Below are 16962 nucleotides of genomic sequence, written 5' to 3'. Positions count from 1 at the left end.
CATAAATAGTGGAAAAGTAGGTATTTTTTCTTATTTAACCGATAATCAGTACAATATTGTACAGAAAAAGCTTATTCAAATATTTAATAGACAGGTAAAGTTTTTTAGATGTGAATTCCATGCTACAGATATGAAAAATGAAGAACAAGTTTATAAACAAATTGCTCAATATCATAAAAATGAAACAGGCCATGCAGGTATTAATGAAAATTATGAAAAAATTGAAAAAACTAATATACTGGAAAATTTTGAAAGTTTTGATTCAAAAATATATAAATAATTGCGATGTTTGCAATAGAGCAAAATATGATAGAAAACCTTTAAAACCAAAATTTCAATTAACGAAAATACCATCAGATATAAATGAAATTGTTCACGCAGATACATATGTACATAAATAAAAAATGTAACTTCCTTACTTTTATAGACAAATTTGCGAAATTTGCTATGGCATTTCAGCTAGAAGATAGAAACAGTATAACTATTATAGAAAAGCTTAGATTATTCTTTTCTATCAAAGGAAGACCTAGAAAGTTAATATTAGATAATGAATTCAACTCAATTAACATAAAAGATTTTTTTAGGAAAGAAGAAATAGAAGTTCATTTTACAAAACCAAACAGTCATACTGGGAATTCAGATATCGAAAGATTTCATAATACTCTCTCCGAAAGAACTAGAGTCTTAAAAAAGCGGAAAAAGTATTTCAAGCATAGAATGGTATAACAAATCTTATCATTCTACAATAAAACCACACCTCTTGAGGTTATAAATGGAAAAACTGATACAAATTTGATTAAAGATACTATTCAGAAGACTAAAGAAAAATGCTTAGGAAATAGAGAAGAGTTTAATAACACTCAAAAAGAAGGTTACGTAAAAAATTATAAAGCGGTTCGGCACAAATACGAACCAAGGTATAGAAATTTGCCATTAGATAATATTCACCCGACAAATATTAAACGTCCAAACAAATTTTTTAGGCCATCATTATAATAACTGCACAATTAAGATCCTATACCAAACATTCTCAAATACTAAAATATCATACAATCAAAGATTTTATTATCCAAACTATGATACTCACAATTTTACTAACAAAATTACAATTAACGACCTTGTATTTAAAAACGAAGAAAATTTAAAAGAAATTAATGAATTAAAATATCACTAAAATATCTCTCATATTGGAATATCAATTTTAAGTTTTATTGAAACAATACTATTCAAACTCAGGAGAGTTTCCCATTAAGGGAGGGAGGAGTTATGTGTACACTATCATCCACACAACAAAATATTGTAAATTGGACAAAATAAAAGATTAAAGAAAAACAAGTAAACATTACAAAAAAATAAGATAACAAGTAGAGATAAAGAACATAAAGCAAATGCATACAAACATGTTTTGGTTCTTATGTTTGACTGTAATGATAACCCAGACATTATCGGGTAAACCACACAATCATGTTTGTTTGCATTCAATAGAAAATAAGGTTACATTTAACAAGTAGAGATAAAGAACATATTTAATGCAAATGCATACAAACATGTTTTGGTCCTTATGTTTGACTGTAATGATAACCCAGACCCTTTGACGACCACGGGGACACCGGTGTCCCAAATAGAAATAATACAATAAAACAGTAATTAAAAAACTTATTTTATCTTTTGTTATTTTATCTTATAGTTTTTGAACGTACGTTTTTCATTTTATATGCTGGCAACACAAAAAAAATATCGTTCTTTGTCTATGGCTATTGAAAACTGAGACTTCGTTAAGCGCGCGAATCGAGTATTTTGTAACAGTGCATAAAAGGTGTAAAACTATTTTTTAAGAATTTACAGTGTGAAATAATCATAGCCTGGTAAGTAAATTTTTATTTTATATATTTATAAAACTATTATTTATGTTGTGTATAACGATAAGTCATAATAAACATAAAAGGACACCGATGTCCCTATGGCCGTAGAGAGATACTATTTATGAGGAATAATTATGTTGTCGTACTGATGTTTTTCGTCAATTACCCTTCATTTTCTTATTCGTGTCGTTACAGATTATGTTTCGCAAAGGACGCGGCCTTTTCGAACTTAAAGAAAATGAAGTGCAACAGATTTTGATGGCTGATAACAGTGACGAAGAGGACAATTTACTGCTTGACGAAGAGGATCAAAGGCTTTTGACTCAGGATGATGATCAAGGGATTGTGGACGTGGAAATTGACGGTACGATAACTGAACATACTGACTCAACAAGACCTGAGCCTTCCACATCAGCACCTGTAAACGAAGCACAGCATCAACCCGTCTTCAAGTGGAATTCGAGAACATACGCACCAAATGTTTTTCGTGATGTGGAATACGACTTCGGGAAAGTGCAAATCTGTCAAGAAGCTGAAAATGGACTATTGACTCCCTTTGATATATTTTGTTCAGCGACAAATTTTGATAATTTAGTGCAATATATAGTATCGGAGTCAATACGATATGCTCATCAAAATGGACGGGAGTTTACTATTGATCTCGAAGAAATGAAAGCATTTCTTGGGATGAATGTAGTCATGGGCTATCATATCTTGCCATCATTGAGGGACTACTGGTCTACAGAACCAGACATGGCAGTACAATTCATATCGAATGTTATGCCAAGGGCTCCATTCGAAGACATTCGCCGGAACCTACATTTCTGTAACAACGAAGCGGTAAGAGACACAACTAGCTCTAATTATGATAGGGCATACAAAGTTCGGCCAATAATAGAGCATTTCAATGTATCGTTTCAAAATGCCCTCAATAACACAGTAAAACAATCAATCGACGAGCATATGATAAAATTTAAGGGTCATAATGTAATGAAGCAATACATAAAAAATAAGCCTGTCAAATGGGGCTTCAAATTATGGTGCCGATGTGATGCTGCGACCGGTTATCTATTTGAATTTGATCTATATACGGGCAAACGAACTTCTGGAATCGAGTATGGATTAGGTGAATCAATAGTACTACAGCTAACGAAAAAGGTTGAAGGCTTAGGATGTGAAATTTATATGGACAACTTCTTCAATTCACCTTTACTACAATATAAGCTGATTGATCAGAATACTAAGGCGTGTGGAACAGTTCGAACTAACAGGAAACAACTTCCAAAAACTGCACCTGCTGACAAAACAATGAAGCGTGGCGATATTTACTCAACGAGTTTCCATGGCATAAGTTATGTCAAATGGATGGATAATAAAGGAGTACATTTGTTGACCAACTTTTTGTCGCCTGTAGAAACGGACATCGTAAAGCGCCGCAAAGCTGGTTCAGCCGACAAAATTGATGTCAAATGTCCTGGGATTGTGTCACATTATAATAAAAATATGGGTGGAGTAGATCTTATGGATCAACGTAAGGTGTGCTATGAAATAGATCGAAGATCGAAGATAAAGTACTACCTTCGCCTTTTCTTCGATTTGTTCGATATATCGGTAAATAATGCACATACCATATATACTAAGCTGCACAGTGAAAAGCAATTAGAGGGAAGCCTGCTGTCCACCTTACAGTTCAGACAGGTAGTCGCCAGGAGTTTGGTAAACGGCTACAGTACTAGACAACGTGGAGTCCCTACTACAAAAAATAGTGCAGTGAGCAAATATGTGAAGCGGCAATTATCGATGCACCCCATGGAAAAATCCTCCACCAGAAAGAGGTGTGCAAATTGTGCGAAATATAAAAAAGAAAATCGAACAAACAATATGTGTGTTCTGTGTAACGTTCACCTATGTTATACCAATGAGAGAAATTGTTTTGCTGATTATCATAACTAATAAACAGTATTTCTATAATATAAGCGTATTTATTAACCTATTACCCCATTCTCACAAGCAAACTTAATAAAAGTAAAATTGAGATTGTTTGAGTGAAACGTATCTCTTATCGACCATAGAGACATCGGTGTCCCAAAAAATTCCAAAAAAACTATAATAGTTTAGTGTGTTTTGATTTGAAAATTTATTTTTTATAGACCTAATGAGTCAATATAAATAGCTAAAATACTTGCATAAGGTCCCATAACCTTATGGTCCTGAAAGGGTTAAACAAACACGCATCCCATAATAATTTTTACTCTCAAAAACGCTTGAGAAATTTCATGGCGCCCGAGCAGGGACAAATGCGTGATTCAACAAGTAAGAAAGCGCTAAGTTCGGGTGTCACCGAACATTTTATACTCTCGCATGATAAAGTGATAATCGAGATTTCATTATACGTCATTTACATATTTTTCAATACCGTATTTGTGTAAAGTTTTATTCCGCTATCATCATTGGTTCCTAATGTATATACTCGTATTATACAGAGAAGGCATCAGATGGAATTCAAAATAGCGTTATATTGGATGAAGGCGTGGTTGTAAACCGATTTCACCCATATTTCGTACATGTCATCAGGGTGTTAAGAAAATATTATATACCGAATTTCCTTGAAATCGGTATAGTAGTTCCTGAGATATGGTTTTTGGTCCATAAGTGGGCGAGGCCACGACCATTCCCAATTTTTAAAAAAAGCCTGGGTGCAGCTTCCTTTTGCAATTTCTTCCGTAAAATTTAGTGTTTCTGACGTTTTTTGTTAGTCGGTTAACGCACTTTTAGTGATTTTCAACATAACCTTTATATGGGAGGTGGGCGTGGTTATTATCCGATTTCTTCCATTTTTGAACTGTATATGGAAAGTTTGGTTGACATAGCTATAGTAGTTTCCGATATATGTACAAAAAACTTAGTAGGGGGCGGGGCCACTTCCACTTTTCCAAAAAAATTACGTGTAAATATGCCCCTCCCTAATGCGATCCTTTGTGCCAAATTTCACTTTAATGGCTTTATTTATGGCTTAGTTATGACATTTTATAGGTTTTCGGTTTCCGCCATTTTGTGGGCGTGGCAGTGGGCTGATTTTGCCCATCTTCGAACTTAACCTTCTTATGGAGCCAAGAAGTACGTGTACCATCATTATAATATCTTAATTTTTACTCAAGTTACAGCTTGCACGGACGGACGGACGGACAGACGGACAGACGGGACGGGCAGACGGACGGACGGACAGACAGACATCTGGATTTCAACTCTACTCGTCACCCTGATCACTTTGGTACATATAACCCTATATCTGACTCTTTTAGTTTTAGGACTTACAAACAACCGTTATGTGAACAAAACTATAATACTCTCCTTAGCAACTTTGTTGCGAGAGTACAAAAACTAACTTTAAAAGTAACATACACAGTGTATAAATAAGTGCACAAAATTCTTGTCGTAACCAATTGCAAAGGTACGCTTTTCGGATTTTCGGTGTTCACGGTTTAGTGAAAATGACAAAAACAACAAATTATAACAAGTAAGGAAGGGCTAAGTTCGGGTGTCACCGAACATTTTATACTCTCGCACGATAAAGTGATAATCGAGATTTCATTATCAGTCATTTACATATTTTTCAAATACCGTATTTGTGTAAAGTTTTATTCCGCTATCATCATTGGTTCCTAATGTATATATTATACAGAGAAGGCATCAGATGGAATTCAAAATAGCGTTATAATGGAAGTAGGCGTGGTTGTAAACCGATTTCACCCATATTTCGTGCACCTCATCAGGGTGTTAAGAAAATATTTTATACCGAATTTCATTGAAATCGGTATAGTAGTTCCTGAGATATGGTTTTTGGTCCATAAATGGGCGGCGTCACGCCCATTTTCAATTTTAAAAAAAAGTTTGGATGCAGCTTCCTTCTGCCGTTTCTTCCGTAAAATTTAGTGTTTCTGAAGTTTTTTGTTAGTCGGTTAACGCACTTTTAGTGATTTTCAACATTACCTTTGTATGGGAGGTGGGCGTGGTTATTATCCGATTTCTTCCATTTTTGAACTGTATATGGAAATGCCTAAAGGGAACGACTCTATAGAGTTTCGTTGACATGGCTATAGCAGTTTCCGAGATATGTACAAAAAACTTAGCAGGGGGCGGGGCCACTCCCACTTTTCCAAAAAAATTACGTCTAAATATGCCCCTCCTTCTTATGGAGCCAAGGAACACGTGTACCAAGTTTCATCATGATATCTCAATTTTGACTCAAGTTACAGCTTGCACGGACGGACGGACGGACAGACGGACAGACAGACATCCGGATTTCAACTCTACTCGTCACCCTGATCACTTTGGTATATATAACCCTATATCTGACTCTTTTAGTTTTAGGACTTACAAACAACCGTTATGTGAACAAAACTATAATACTCTCCTTAGCAACTTTGTTGCGAGAGTATAAAAAGCAAAACGTTGCATTAAAGATAAAAACGAATTAAAAATTCTTTCCTATATACATACATAAGCGCACATGATCAGTTCAGTGAAATCTGGAAAAGAAATAGAAAGATAAAAGTGCAGTGAAAATGTCTAAAAAAAATATACATATAAGAGTATATCTACACATACGTGGAGTGCAGTGTAACAAAAAATATACCTACATAAACGTGAAGTGGAGTGCTAAATAAATACTTACCCATATATCTACTATAAGATCAAAAAAGAAGAAAAGGGAAGTATTTTGAAGTGTCTGCATATACATACGTTTATACAAAAATATAATTAGCATATAAGGAAAGGAAGTTAAAGGTGGTACTTACAAGTGTGCGAGGTGAATTATTTATGCCGTGCAGTGGTGGGCGACAAACGATTTTTGCGTTACCAAAAAAAAAAAAAAATATATATATATATACAAGGTCTGTCGCAAAAGAAACAGGACTGTTAAAAAAAACAGCAAAAAATTAATATTTTTCAAAAGTTATATTTTTTTTATTCAAAGTAGTTTCCTTGTGCTTCGATACAGCGTTTAGCACGGTCAATTAGCATTTCAAATGAGTGTTTAAGGTAATTTTTCGGAATGCTCTTGAGAATATCAACATTGTCTTTATTTTTGATTTCTGAAGACGACCGACTTCTGATCGTCACAGAGGTCCTCACGACCTTCTTGGAATCGCTTAAACCACTCATGCACATTACTACGGAATAGGCACTGATCACCATAAACTTTTTTAATCATTTGAAATGTTTCAGTAAACGTTTTCCCAAGTTTAAAACAAAATTTAATATTTGCTCTTTGCATTTTGCGACCGATGACCAAAAGTTGCTTTCGCTTTTTGATCGATAACATCGATTGTAGTTATCCAATTGTCTTAAAATTTTTACGAAATATCGACAAGAGATCAAGCTTTTTATTTCATATAATCACCAATAGGTGGCGTCATCAGAAACAGTTATATTTAAAAGGTTCAGTTTCTTTTGCGACAGACCTTGTATATATATATATTAAGTTACAGTTAAAAAAAAACAGTTTTCTAAACTGTTTTAAGTGCCGCAAAATTAAAAAAAAAACCGGTAAGCCCAAAAACCGTTGCTATTATCCGTTGCTGCCAATCAGTTTCTGCGGTAATTTCTTCGCTGTAATCACTCCGCTGCTGCCATCCCGTCGCTGCTGGTGTCAAGCCGCTGCTGTTTAAGTCGTCGTGGGAATGAGCTGCCGCTGCATCCTGTGCCAAAGGGACGTAAGCGTCGGCAAACAGCCGACTCACCAGGTAACGAGTGCGAATTATTGAAAGCGGTGCAAACAAAAAACAATAGTAATAAAATTGCAAAAACACACGCTTAAAGTTTTTGGCTCTCTTTTTTCACTTTAAACGCTTATTTATACATACCTATATTATATATCGTTATGCATATACATATACACATATTACATATTGAAGTGAATGTGAAGGGATTTTGGGATTGCGGATTTGCCTGAATCGCATAATTTTAAAATTTCAATCCGGTCAGTTTTTTCGCATATTATCTCGTGTTTTCGCAAATCTAATTATTGGAAAAAATTTTTTCGCGTTAAATTTTCAACTGTACTATTGCTCATTTTGCATAAATCATCGGTTTGGCTTTCGTATACTTGGGAATCGATATTATTTTTTCTCGTTTTCGTAACCGATTCCAAATATATTTGTTGCCAACCTTTATTGCTATTGTTCATTTCTCATACCTTATTGGTTTGACTTTCGTATATTTGGGAACACTTATACATATATATATATATTTATTCGTTTTCGTTATCGTTATATACATATCTGTTGCCAACCTTTTCGGAAATTTAATTTAAACAAGCAAAAATGAGCAAGCCAAAGCCAACTACCGCCAAACTCTCTCCAAGTAAGGAGTTGATCGACTTAAAGTCATGAAAGCGTCAAATTACCGTGGCAAAAAATAGTATTTTGTAAATAAAGACGGGCCTTTTAGAAAAAACCATGTCGCTAGATCCAATTGAATTGGAATGTAGGCTCGACATATTAAATTCACATAGTGAAAAGCCAATCTAAAATTGAAGTGATTGATGAAGAGTTAGAGGACATAATTGTTGAAACGAAATCAATAATTAAAAATATTTTAGCCAAAAATAGAACGTCAATTGCCGAAACATCTTTCGTACCTTCTCACAGTTCACGGCTCCCTAAAATAAATTTGCCGTAATTCAAGGGAGAATATTCAGAATTTAAAAACTTTCTGAGTTTGTTTGAGAGCTTGGTTCATAATGATCCAAATATCCCAGATATAGAAAAATTGAACCATTTGGTAACTTATCTATCTCTATCTGGAGAGGCTCTGGGAACAGTTAAAGCGTTTCAGATGTTGGATGAAAATTACCCGAAAGCATTGGCAAGTCTCAAAAAGGTCTATGATAACAAATGCTTGATATTTTTCAACGCAATTTCAAAACTTTTTGAGCTGCCAACTATCTCAAAGCTATCAGCACCTTCATTACGAGCGATGATCGATAAAGTGTCTGCTGTTTATGACTCTTTGCTATCTCTGGGCGATGAGAAGCAAATAACAAACGCCATTATAATACATATAGTTATGACAAACGTTAACTCTGCCACCCGATCCAAGTGGGAAGAGCAACTTGACTACGATTACTTACCCTTATGGAAGGATTGCGAAGCCACTTTAAATAGAAGGTTTCAGCAGTTAGCAGCGGAAGGAGCATCTTGTTCGAGGACGAAACTCGGAGCCACAACCAGCATGAGCCACATGAAGCAGCCACACATGGACAGGACGAAATCAGCTTTAGATGCTGCAGATGCAAAGTAGCCAACTTGTCAAAAATGAAAGTCAAAGGAACACCCTTTAACTGCCTGCCCCACTTTCAAGGCGCTACCGGTACAACAGAGGTTCGAGTTTGTGAAATCGGTGCCCTTATGCATAAATTGCTTGCGTAAGGGGCACACTGTATCCAAGTGCAGAGCGGATCGATGTCATGTATGCAATCGATCGCATCACACATTGTTACACCAGTACCCGGTTTCCTTCCCCGCTGCATCTCATCCGCAACCATCAACCACACATGACATGCATACAGCGAGTATGCCGGATCGGGTAATGTTGGCGACAGCTGTTATTCAAGTGAGGACCAGTTATGGTGAACACTTGCCTGCGAGAGCGTTACTGGACTCCCAAGTCAACTTTATGACGGAGGACTTGGCACAAAAGTTGCTGATTCGTCGCCAACATAAAACGTTAAACATAATTGGAAGTGGAAATTCCAATACGAAAGTGGAGACAAAATTAAGCGCGTTTGTTAAGTCGCGGGTAAATAATTACGAATTTTTGGCGGAACTCTGGATATTGCGTTGCATTTCGGCTAATCATCCAGACCATAACATAAATGTTAATGGCTGGAAAATTCCGAACTATATAAAATTGGCAGATCCAGAATTCCATAAATCAAAAAAGATTGATATCTTATTGTGTGCAGAAACCTTTTTCGATCTGTTAGCGGTTGGCCAAATTAAAAGTGGCCCTAATCAACCAACGCTACAGAAATTCCTTTTTGGGTGGGTTGTGTCTGGCAAAAACGCCAGCAATCTAACTTCTCCTCCTTCTGCTACTAGCACATTATGTATGTATATCTGAAGAAGACTTAGCGTCAATAAATTAGGTGGTCCAAAAATTTTGGGCTTTAGAAGAATTACCTTTAGAAATAAATGACATAAAATTCACACCAGAGCAAAAAGAGTGTGAAAGTTTTTTCGTGAAAACAACTCATGTATTGATTTCAGGACGACTTCAAGTCAGAATGCCATTTAAAGCTGACCGTAAGTTACTCGGTTACTCTTATGAAACCGCAGTTCGGCGGTTTCAGGCTCTGGAGAGAAGAACGTTGAAAGATCCAGAACTTCGTAAAATGTATTTATGAATGAATACAGAGCACTGGGTCACATGAGCCCAACGAACAAGAAGATCCCGAGTGAGCCGTTGTCTTTGACGCTTCGAGTCGTACTTCATCTCAAATTTCATTGAATGAACTTTTGATGGTAGGCCCAACCATCCAAGAAGAATTGTACTCAACTCTTCTTTGTTTTCGTTAACACAAGTACGCTTTCACGGCAAACATTACTAAAATGTACCGCCAAATAATGGTGCACGAAGAAGACAGAAATTGTCAGCTTATTGTGTGGAGAGAGCATCCCTCAGAGCATATTCAAATTTTTCGACTTAACACCGTTACTTACTACACTGCGCCTGCACCATTTCTCGCAACACGTTGTTTACAAATGCTCCGCGATGCTAATACAACTAAATACCCACTCGGTTCATTGGCCATTAAAAGAGACTTTTATGTCGATGACTTATTGACAGGATCTGAAAATTTTAAATATCTAGATCTTATAAGAAGTGAAGTAATTTAAATATTAAACTTGGCAGGATTCACCTTAACGAAGTGTTTTTCGAACCACCCTAAATTTTTCGACAGTGATTGCTCAGAAAAGTCATTAAGCTGCAATGACAAAAATTTAACTAAAACACTAGGAATCCATTGGTTGGCGAAAGAGGATTTGTTTCAATTTGTTTTGGATACCAACTTTAATGATCGATTCCATTGCGCCTCGACACTAGCTGGCAAAATTTCAAAGCCAACCTACTGCAGCTCTCGTCAATTAGCATTCCTCGGTATGTAAACCTTGAGTCGACTGCTACATGCCAAATCCATGGCTTCTCCGACGCTTCAATAGGAGTGTACGGATACTGCATAAACACACGAAGCCAATCTGCTAGTGGTGTCAAATGTATGCTGCTTACTGCAAAGTCTAGAGTGGCTCCGTTGAAGACCAAGTCTCTTCCGCATCTCGAGCTCTCGGGAGCACATCTTCTTGCCAAATTATTTTTTGTTTGTTTCAATATCTTTTTATTTATTGAATCTGCTTTTTGTTTTAAACCCCTAACAATAAGTTATAAAATCTTAAATCTATTTAAAAACAAGTAAGGAAGGGCTAAGTTCGGGTGTCACCGAACATTTTATACTCTCGCATGATATAGTGATAATCGAGATTTCATTATACGTCATTTACATATTTTTCAAATACCGTATTTGTGTAAAGTTTTATTCCGCTATCATCATTGGTTCCTAATGTATGTATTCGTATTATACAGAGAAGGCATCAGATGGAATTCAAAATAGCGTTATATTGGAAGAAGGCGTGGTTGTAAACCGATTTCACCCATATTTCGTACATGTCATCAGGGTGTTAAGAAAATATTATATACCGAATTTCATTGAAATCGGTATAGTAGTTCCTGAGATATGGTTTTTGGTCCATAAGTGGGCGAGGCCACGCCCATTTCCAATTTTTAAAAAAAGCCTGGGTGCAGCTTCCTTTTGCAATTTCTTCCGTAAAATTTAGTGTTTCTGACGTTTTTTGTTAGTCGGTTAACGCACTTTTAGTGATTTTCAACATAACCTTTATATGGGAGGTGGGCGTGGTTATTATCCGATTTCTTCCATTTTTGAACTGTATATGGAAAGTTTGGTTGACATAGCTATAGTAGTTTCCGATATATGTACAAAAAACTTAGTAGGGGGCGGGGCCACTCCCACTTTTCCAAAAAAATTACGCGTAAATATGCCCCTCCCTAATGCGATCCTTTGTGCCAAATTTCACTTTAATGGCTTTATTTATGGCTTAGTTATGACATTTTATAGGTTTTCGGTTTCCGCCATTTTGTGGGCGTGGCAGTGGGCCGATTTTGCCCATCTTCGAACTTACCTTCTTATGGAGCCAAGAAGTACGTGTACCAAGTTTCATTATAATATCTTAATTTTTACTCAAGTTACAGCTTGCACGGACGGACGGACAGACGGACGGACGGACAGACAGACATCCGGATTTCAACTCTACTCGTCACCCTGATCACTTTGATATATATAACCCTATATCTGACTCTTTTAGTTTTAGGACTTACAAACAACCGTTATGTGAACAAAACTATAATACTCTCCTTAGCAACTTTGTTGCGAGAGTATAACTAGACACGCTCAAGCAAGTTATTGAGCTGTTTTGGTGATATATTGCTCCTTAGTACGCGGGCATATCTCTTCTTTTAAGGCGTGTTTGATAGCAGGAATGTACCATAGCATTAGCCAAAGGGTTTGGGTGATCACGGAGTTTAGATATATATTTAATTCATTTTTGGTTGGAACCTTTGTATTATGTCTATATTAGTTGCACAGGTCGTACCCCACACTTGATTGCCATACATCCAAATCGACTTTATGGCCGCATTATATAAAAACACTTTGATGTCAAAGCTTAGAGTTTTTATTTAAAAGCCAATTTAAATTTGCAGCTCTTATCCTCATGCAAGTTATTTTATTAGATATATGTTTTCTCCACGTAAGTCTTCTATCATGGTGAATACCTTTTCTAGAAGATTTGCAAAGCAATTTGCCTTATCCTCATCACTAGGTGCCCAATTACCATTCAACTGTCTTAGGGGCATGTTGGAAACTTCTGGTGGCTTGAAAGACTTTTGGCCTTGCTTGCTAGAATTTGGACACAATTTCTTTATATAATTTTCAGTGTTGTGTTATTCTTCACGTTTAAGCGCTTTTTTAACTTTCGTACAACAGATTTCAGTTGAAGCAGAGTTGAAGGGGAGCGACTTGACTGCCATTCCCGCCTAGCTCGCCTTTTCTTATTTACAAGTTTCTCCATTTCATTATTGGTGATCTTTCTGAAACCAACTGGTTTATTGTTTCTTTTTGGTGTTGCCAATACAGCTGCATTAGTTATTAGGTCATTAATTTCTCTTATATTTCCATCAATGTCTCTTTCTGTATTTATTTTGCAATCAATATTGATATGGCTGCTGATATACATACTTTCTATACTTCAACCAGTAAGTTTTATGTGATGTTAGAGAAACTTTTGGCTCAAATATCATGTGCGTATAACTTTAATACTACAGGAGAATGATCAGATGATAAGTCTGTACATGTATCAGCTGTCATAAGCGATCTATCTATATTTTTGACTACAGCAAAATCTATTAAGTCAGGTATTTTTCATCTATCACTGGGCCAACATGTCGGCTTACCAGGAGATATTATATCCAGCTTATTATGCTTATTCATAATAGTGTAGTACAACTGTCGTCCTTTCAGATTAATAAGACGTGAGCCCCAGTACGTGTGTTTTGCGTTGTAATCTCCACCTGCTAGAAATCTTTGACATAGTGTTCCAAAAAAGTCTTTAAACTCGATTTCTGTAATTTTAAAACGAGGTGAACAGTATATAGCCGTAAGGTTTAAGTCACAACCCCCATTTTTTAGTGATATTGTTGTAGCTTGTAACTGTGGAGTAGCATGAGATTCTAGGACATAGTGGTTTAAGCGATTTCTAATCAACACTGCCGTGCCACCATGCGTTTTTCCATCCGGATGATTTGTAACATATAACCTAAATCCCGGTATATTGAAATTATTTTTATTTGTTAGATGAGCTTCTGAAATAAGCATTACATCTATATTCTTTTCAGACAGAAATCTGATAATCTCTAATTTATGTTGGTTAACACCGTTAGCATTCCATATACAGATATTTAGTAAGTTCATTTTTTACTTAATAAATTTTGCAGCATTTGATTTTGTGATTTTATTAAATTTTGGATCGTGTTTTGCATGGTAGACATAAATTGTGTCATAGACTGTGTAAGATTTATAATCATAGTTTCAATACCTCCATTTGGAGGATTTTGCGGTAGTTGCATTTGCACAGTGTTGCCTTTCACCACATTAGCATAGCTTCCTTGTATATTATTATTGATAGAAGTAATAGGATTTGAACTTTTCTCTGAGGTTGCTAAAATTTCATTACGGGGTGTTTGTAACATTTGGTTACGACGTGCTTGAATACCCTGTGACAACTTCGATTTCAATTCTTTATATACAGGACAACCCCTGTTGTTAGCAGTGCGATTTCCTCCACAATTGCTGCAATTTTATTTAATTCTTATTTCTTAAGGGTGCATTTTGAAGTAGGATGTAAATCACCGCATACCACACAAACACTGCGTAAAGTGCAATATGATTTAGTATGGCCATATTCTTGGCAGTTAGATCATTGTACCGGACCGTTTCTTTTATGAGGTTCTTCCACAGTTACTCTACGATGCAGCAAATATTTCATTTTTTTTTAAGTTGATTCGAATTCAGCAACAGATCAATTTTAAACATTGGCTGTGGTACTTTGTTTCTATTAAATATATTTACAACAGTTTTAATACCAAAACCGCATTCTTCCAATTCCTCTTTGACTTCACTGGAGGCTACGGCGGACTCTATACCCTTAATTACAACAACTAGGCCCTTAGAGCTCTTCAGTTGATACGAACAATAATTTTTGTTTTTATTTGACAAAAATTTAACGACTTCCATAAAACTTTTTTCAGTGTAGGTCTGAATTTTTGGTTTCGTCTATATTGCCTTTTTCAAAGGCACTATATGAAAATTGTTAGTACCTACAATTTTGCTTACTTCAGCAACGAGAGCATTACTGCTACGCTCGCGCAAATATATGGGGGTTGTTTGGCATTAACGACTGTGGTGGTACCCTTCGCATCGTCGTCTAAACCATTGCTTAGTATGGCAAATCTGTTGCCATTTAGGATTTCTGGCTTTTTACCATTTGGCGTGCCTGGTTGAAATTTTTTGGTATTGACCGCTGATTTAACTGGACTTAGTTTCCTTTTTACGTTAATATAGCGATCAATACCAGTCTGAACAGACGGCCCTTTATTGCTTGGTACATTCTCACCTTGCATTTTGTTTTCCTTCACTTTCCGAGTGTGTGCTGGTACCTGCATACTGATTGCTGTCAGGGCATTTGTTGTTGCCCGTTAATTTTGTTTTTGACAGGAATTGCTATTATTGGCTCGACAAAGCTAAAGTAGGCATTTAAAGAATGCCTACGGCCTTGTTGGTGAGGCTGAGTAGCACTCATTTTCGATTGTTTGATTATTTTTCTTTTTTTGGTTTTACTTTTTGTTTCGTGCATAATTTGTTTATGTTTAATTATAACAACTTGTGTGCACTGTTAGCTATTTGTTTATTTTTTGTTTTTTTAATTTTTGCGTTTTAATCACAGAATTCACGAAGCGAATTAAAAACACGTCCGTACACCTTGCACTGTATTCGAATATTGCCAATTTAGGGTCACGAGTTGCACCAATGTTGAGTCGACGATTCGAGAAAATTACATTTTGGACAGACTCTGAAATCGTATTGCATTAGGTAAAAGCCAATTAACGCTCCCTTCCAGCTTTCCCCAGAAAACGAAGCCTTAGAGAAGAAGGAAAACGCTGTCACATTTTCTGCAAATGTGAAAGATAACACTGTAAATGGAACTGATTGAAAAATTCTCTTCTCATCAAAAGTTGCTTCGTGTGGTCGCATATTTATTACGATGGATCAGACAACCAAAAATGCCTAATGTGGGAAGAGCTCTGACTGCAGACGAATTATATGAGCTTTTTGAAAATTGTAAAGGTAATTCAGCATTCTGATTTTGAGAGTGAAATCCAAAAAGTGACTAAAGGCACGACGCTGCCCGCAAACCTGCAAAAACTGAACCCGTTCTTGCATCAGTACCCGGATATGTCACTTTTTTTTAAATTAATCCGAGTAGGAGGTCGCCTATTAAATGCATCTCTCCCACACGATGCCAAATTCCTCTTATTACTGATTCGTCTTTCGTTATCACTTACTTACGGTTCCTGCACTTTCGAAATCACCACGCTGGGGCAAAAGCGTTGATTGCGCTTCTTCGAGAATGCATATGGCTAATTAATGGCAGAGAAGCTTGCAGTAGAACCGTAAGAAACTGTACACACTGCTTTCACTACAAGCCGAAGTTGCAAACCCAAATAATGGGAAATTTGCCAGTTGAAAGACTTCGAGCGTCACTACCTTCTCTGATATGTGGCGTAGATTTTTGCGGTCCCATATACACAACTTTAAAAATACGTGGTCGACCACCAGTAAAAACTTATATAGCAGTTTTCGTTTGCTTCACTTCAAAAGCAGTACATTTAGAACTATTCTCGGACCTATCTACTAATTCTTTTATTTTCGCCCTCAAAAGGTTCATTGGTCGCCGGGATGCCACAGAAAATATTCAGCGACAACGCAACCAACTTTGTCGCCGCGACCGCAAGCTGCGCGAGCTGAAGGAGGCCTTTCTAGCGCAAGCCCCAGAGCTAATGGGATTCGCCGCCGAGGAAGGATTCAGCTTCGGCTTTATACCACCCTGGGCGCCGCACTTCGCCGGATTATGGGAGGCGGCGGTGAAGTCCGCCAAGCATCTGGTCGTTCGCGCACTCGGCAACGCTCTACTAATGACGGAAGAGCTCTCAACGCTACTGGCCGAAGTGGAGGCCATTTTGAATTCGCGTCCCCTAGCACCATTGGGACAGGACCCCAACGACGAGAAGCACTAACTCCAGCGCACCATTTAATCCGTTTTCCTCTGCGAGCACTGCCACCAGCACAAGCGCCAACGGACCCAATTCGTTGTTGCGAGAGATGGCAACTTGTTTGCTGTCTCAAGCC

At 36.8% G+C, this 16962-nt stretch overlaps 1 protein-coding gene across 1 annotated transcript; it reads left to right on the top strand.

The window, feature by feature from the left end:
• Positions 1-2057: 2057 nt before the first annotated feature.
• Positions 2058-16850, top strand: LOC126766611 (piggyBac transposable element-derived protein 2-like; the record flags this gene model as incomplete). The annotated part of the gene is made up of 2 exons (XM_050484362.1): positions 2058-3433; positions 16496-16850. Coding segments are annotated over 2 exons (1731 nt in total), but the record flags the coding sequence as incomplete, so codon positions are not given.
• Between the last annotated feature and the right edge of the window lie 112 nt (positions 16851-16962).

The sequence above is a fragment of the Bactrocera neohumeralis genome, unplaced genomic scaffold, assembly GCF_024586455.1.
Source record: "Bactrocera neohumeralis isolate Rockhampton unplaced genomic scaffold, APGP_CSIRO_Bneo_wtdbg2-racon-allhic-juicebox.fasta_v2 ctg1878, whole genome shotgun sequence".
Taxonomy (NCBI): Eukaryota; Metazoa; Arthropoda; class Insecta; order Diptera; family Tephritidae; genus Bactrocera; species Bactrocera neohumeralis.
The sequence above is the reverse complement of the archived record's forward strand: the minus strand, read 5'-3'. Positions and strand labels throughout refer to the sequence as shown.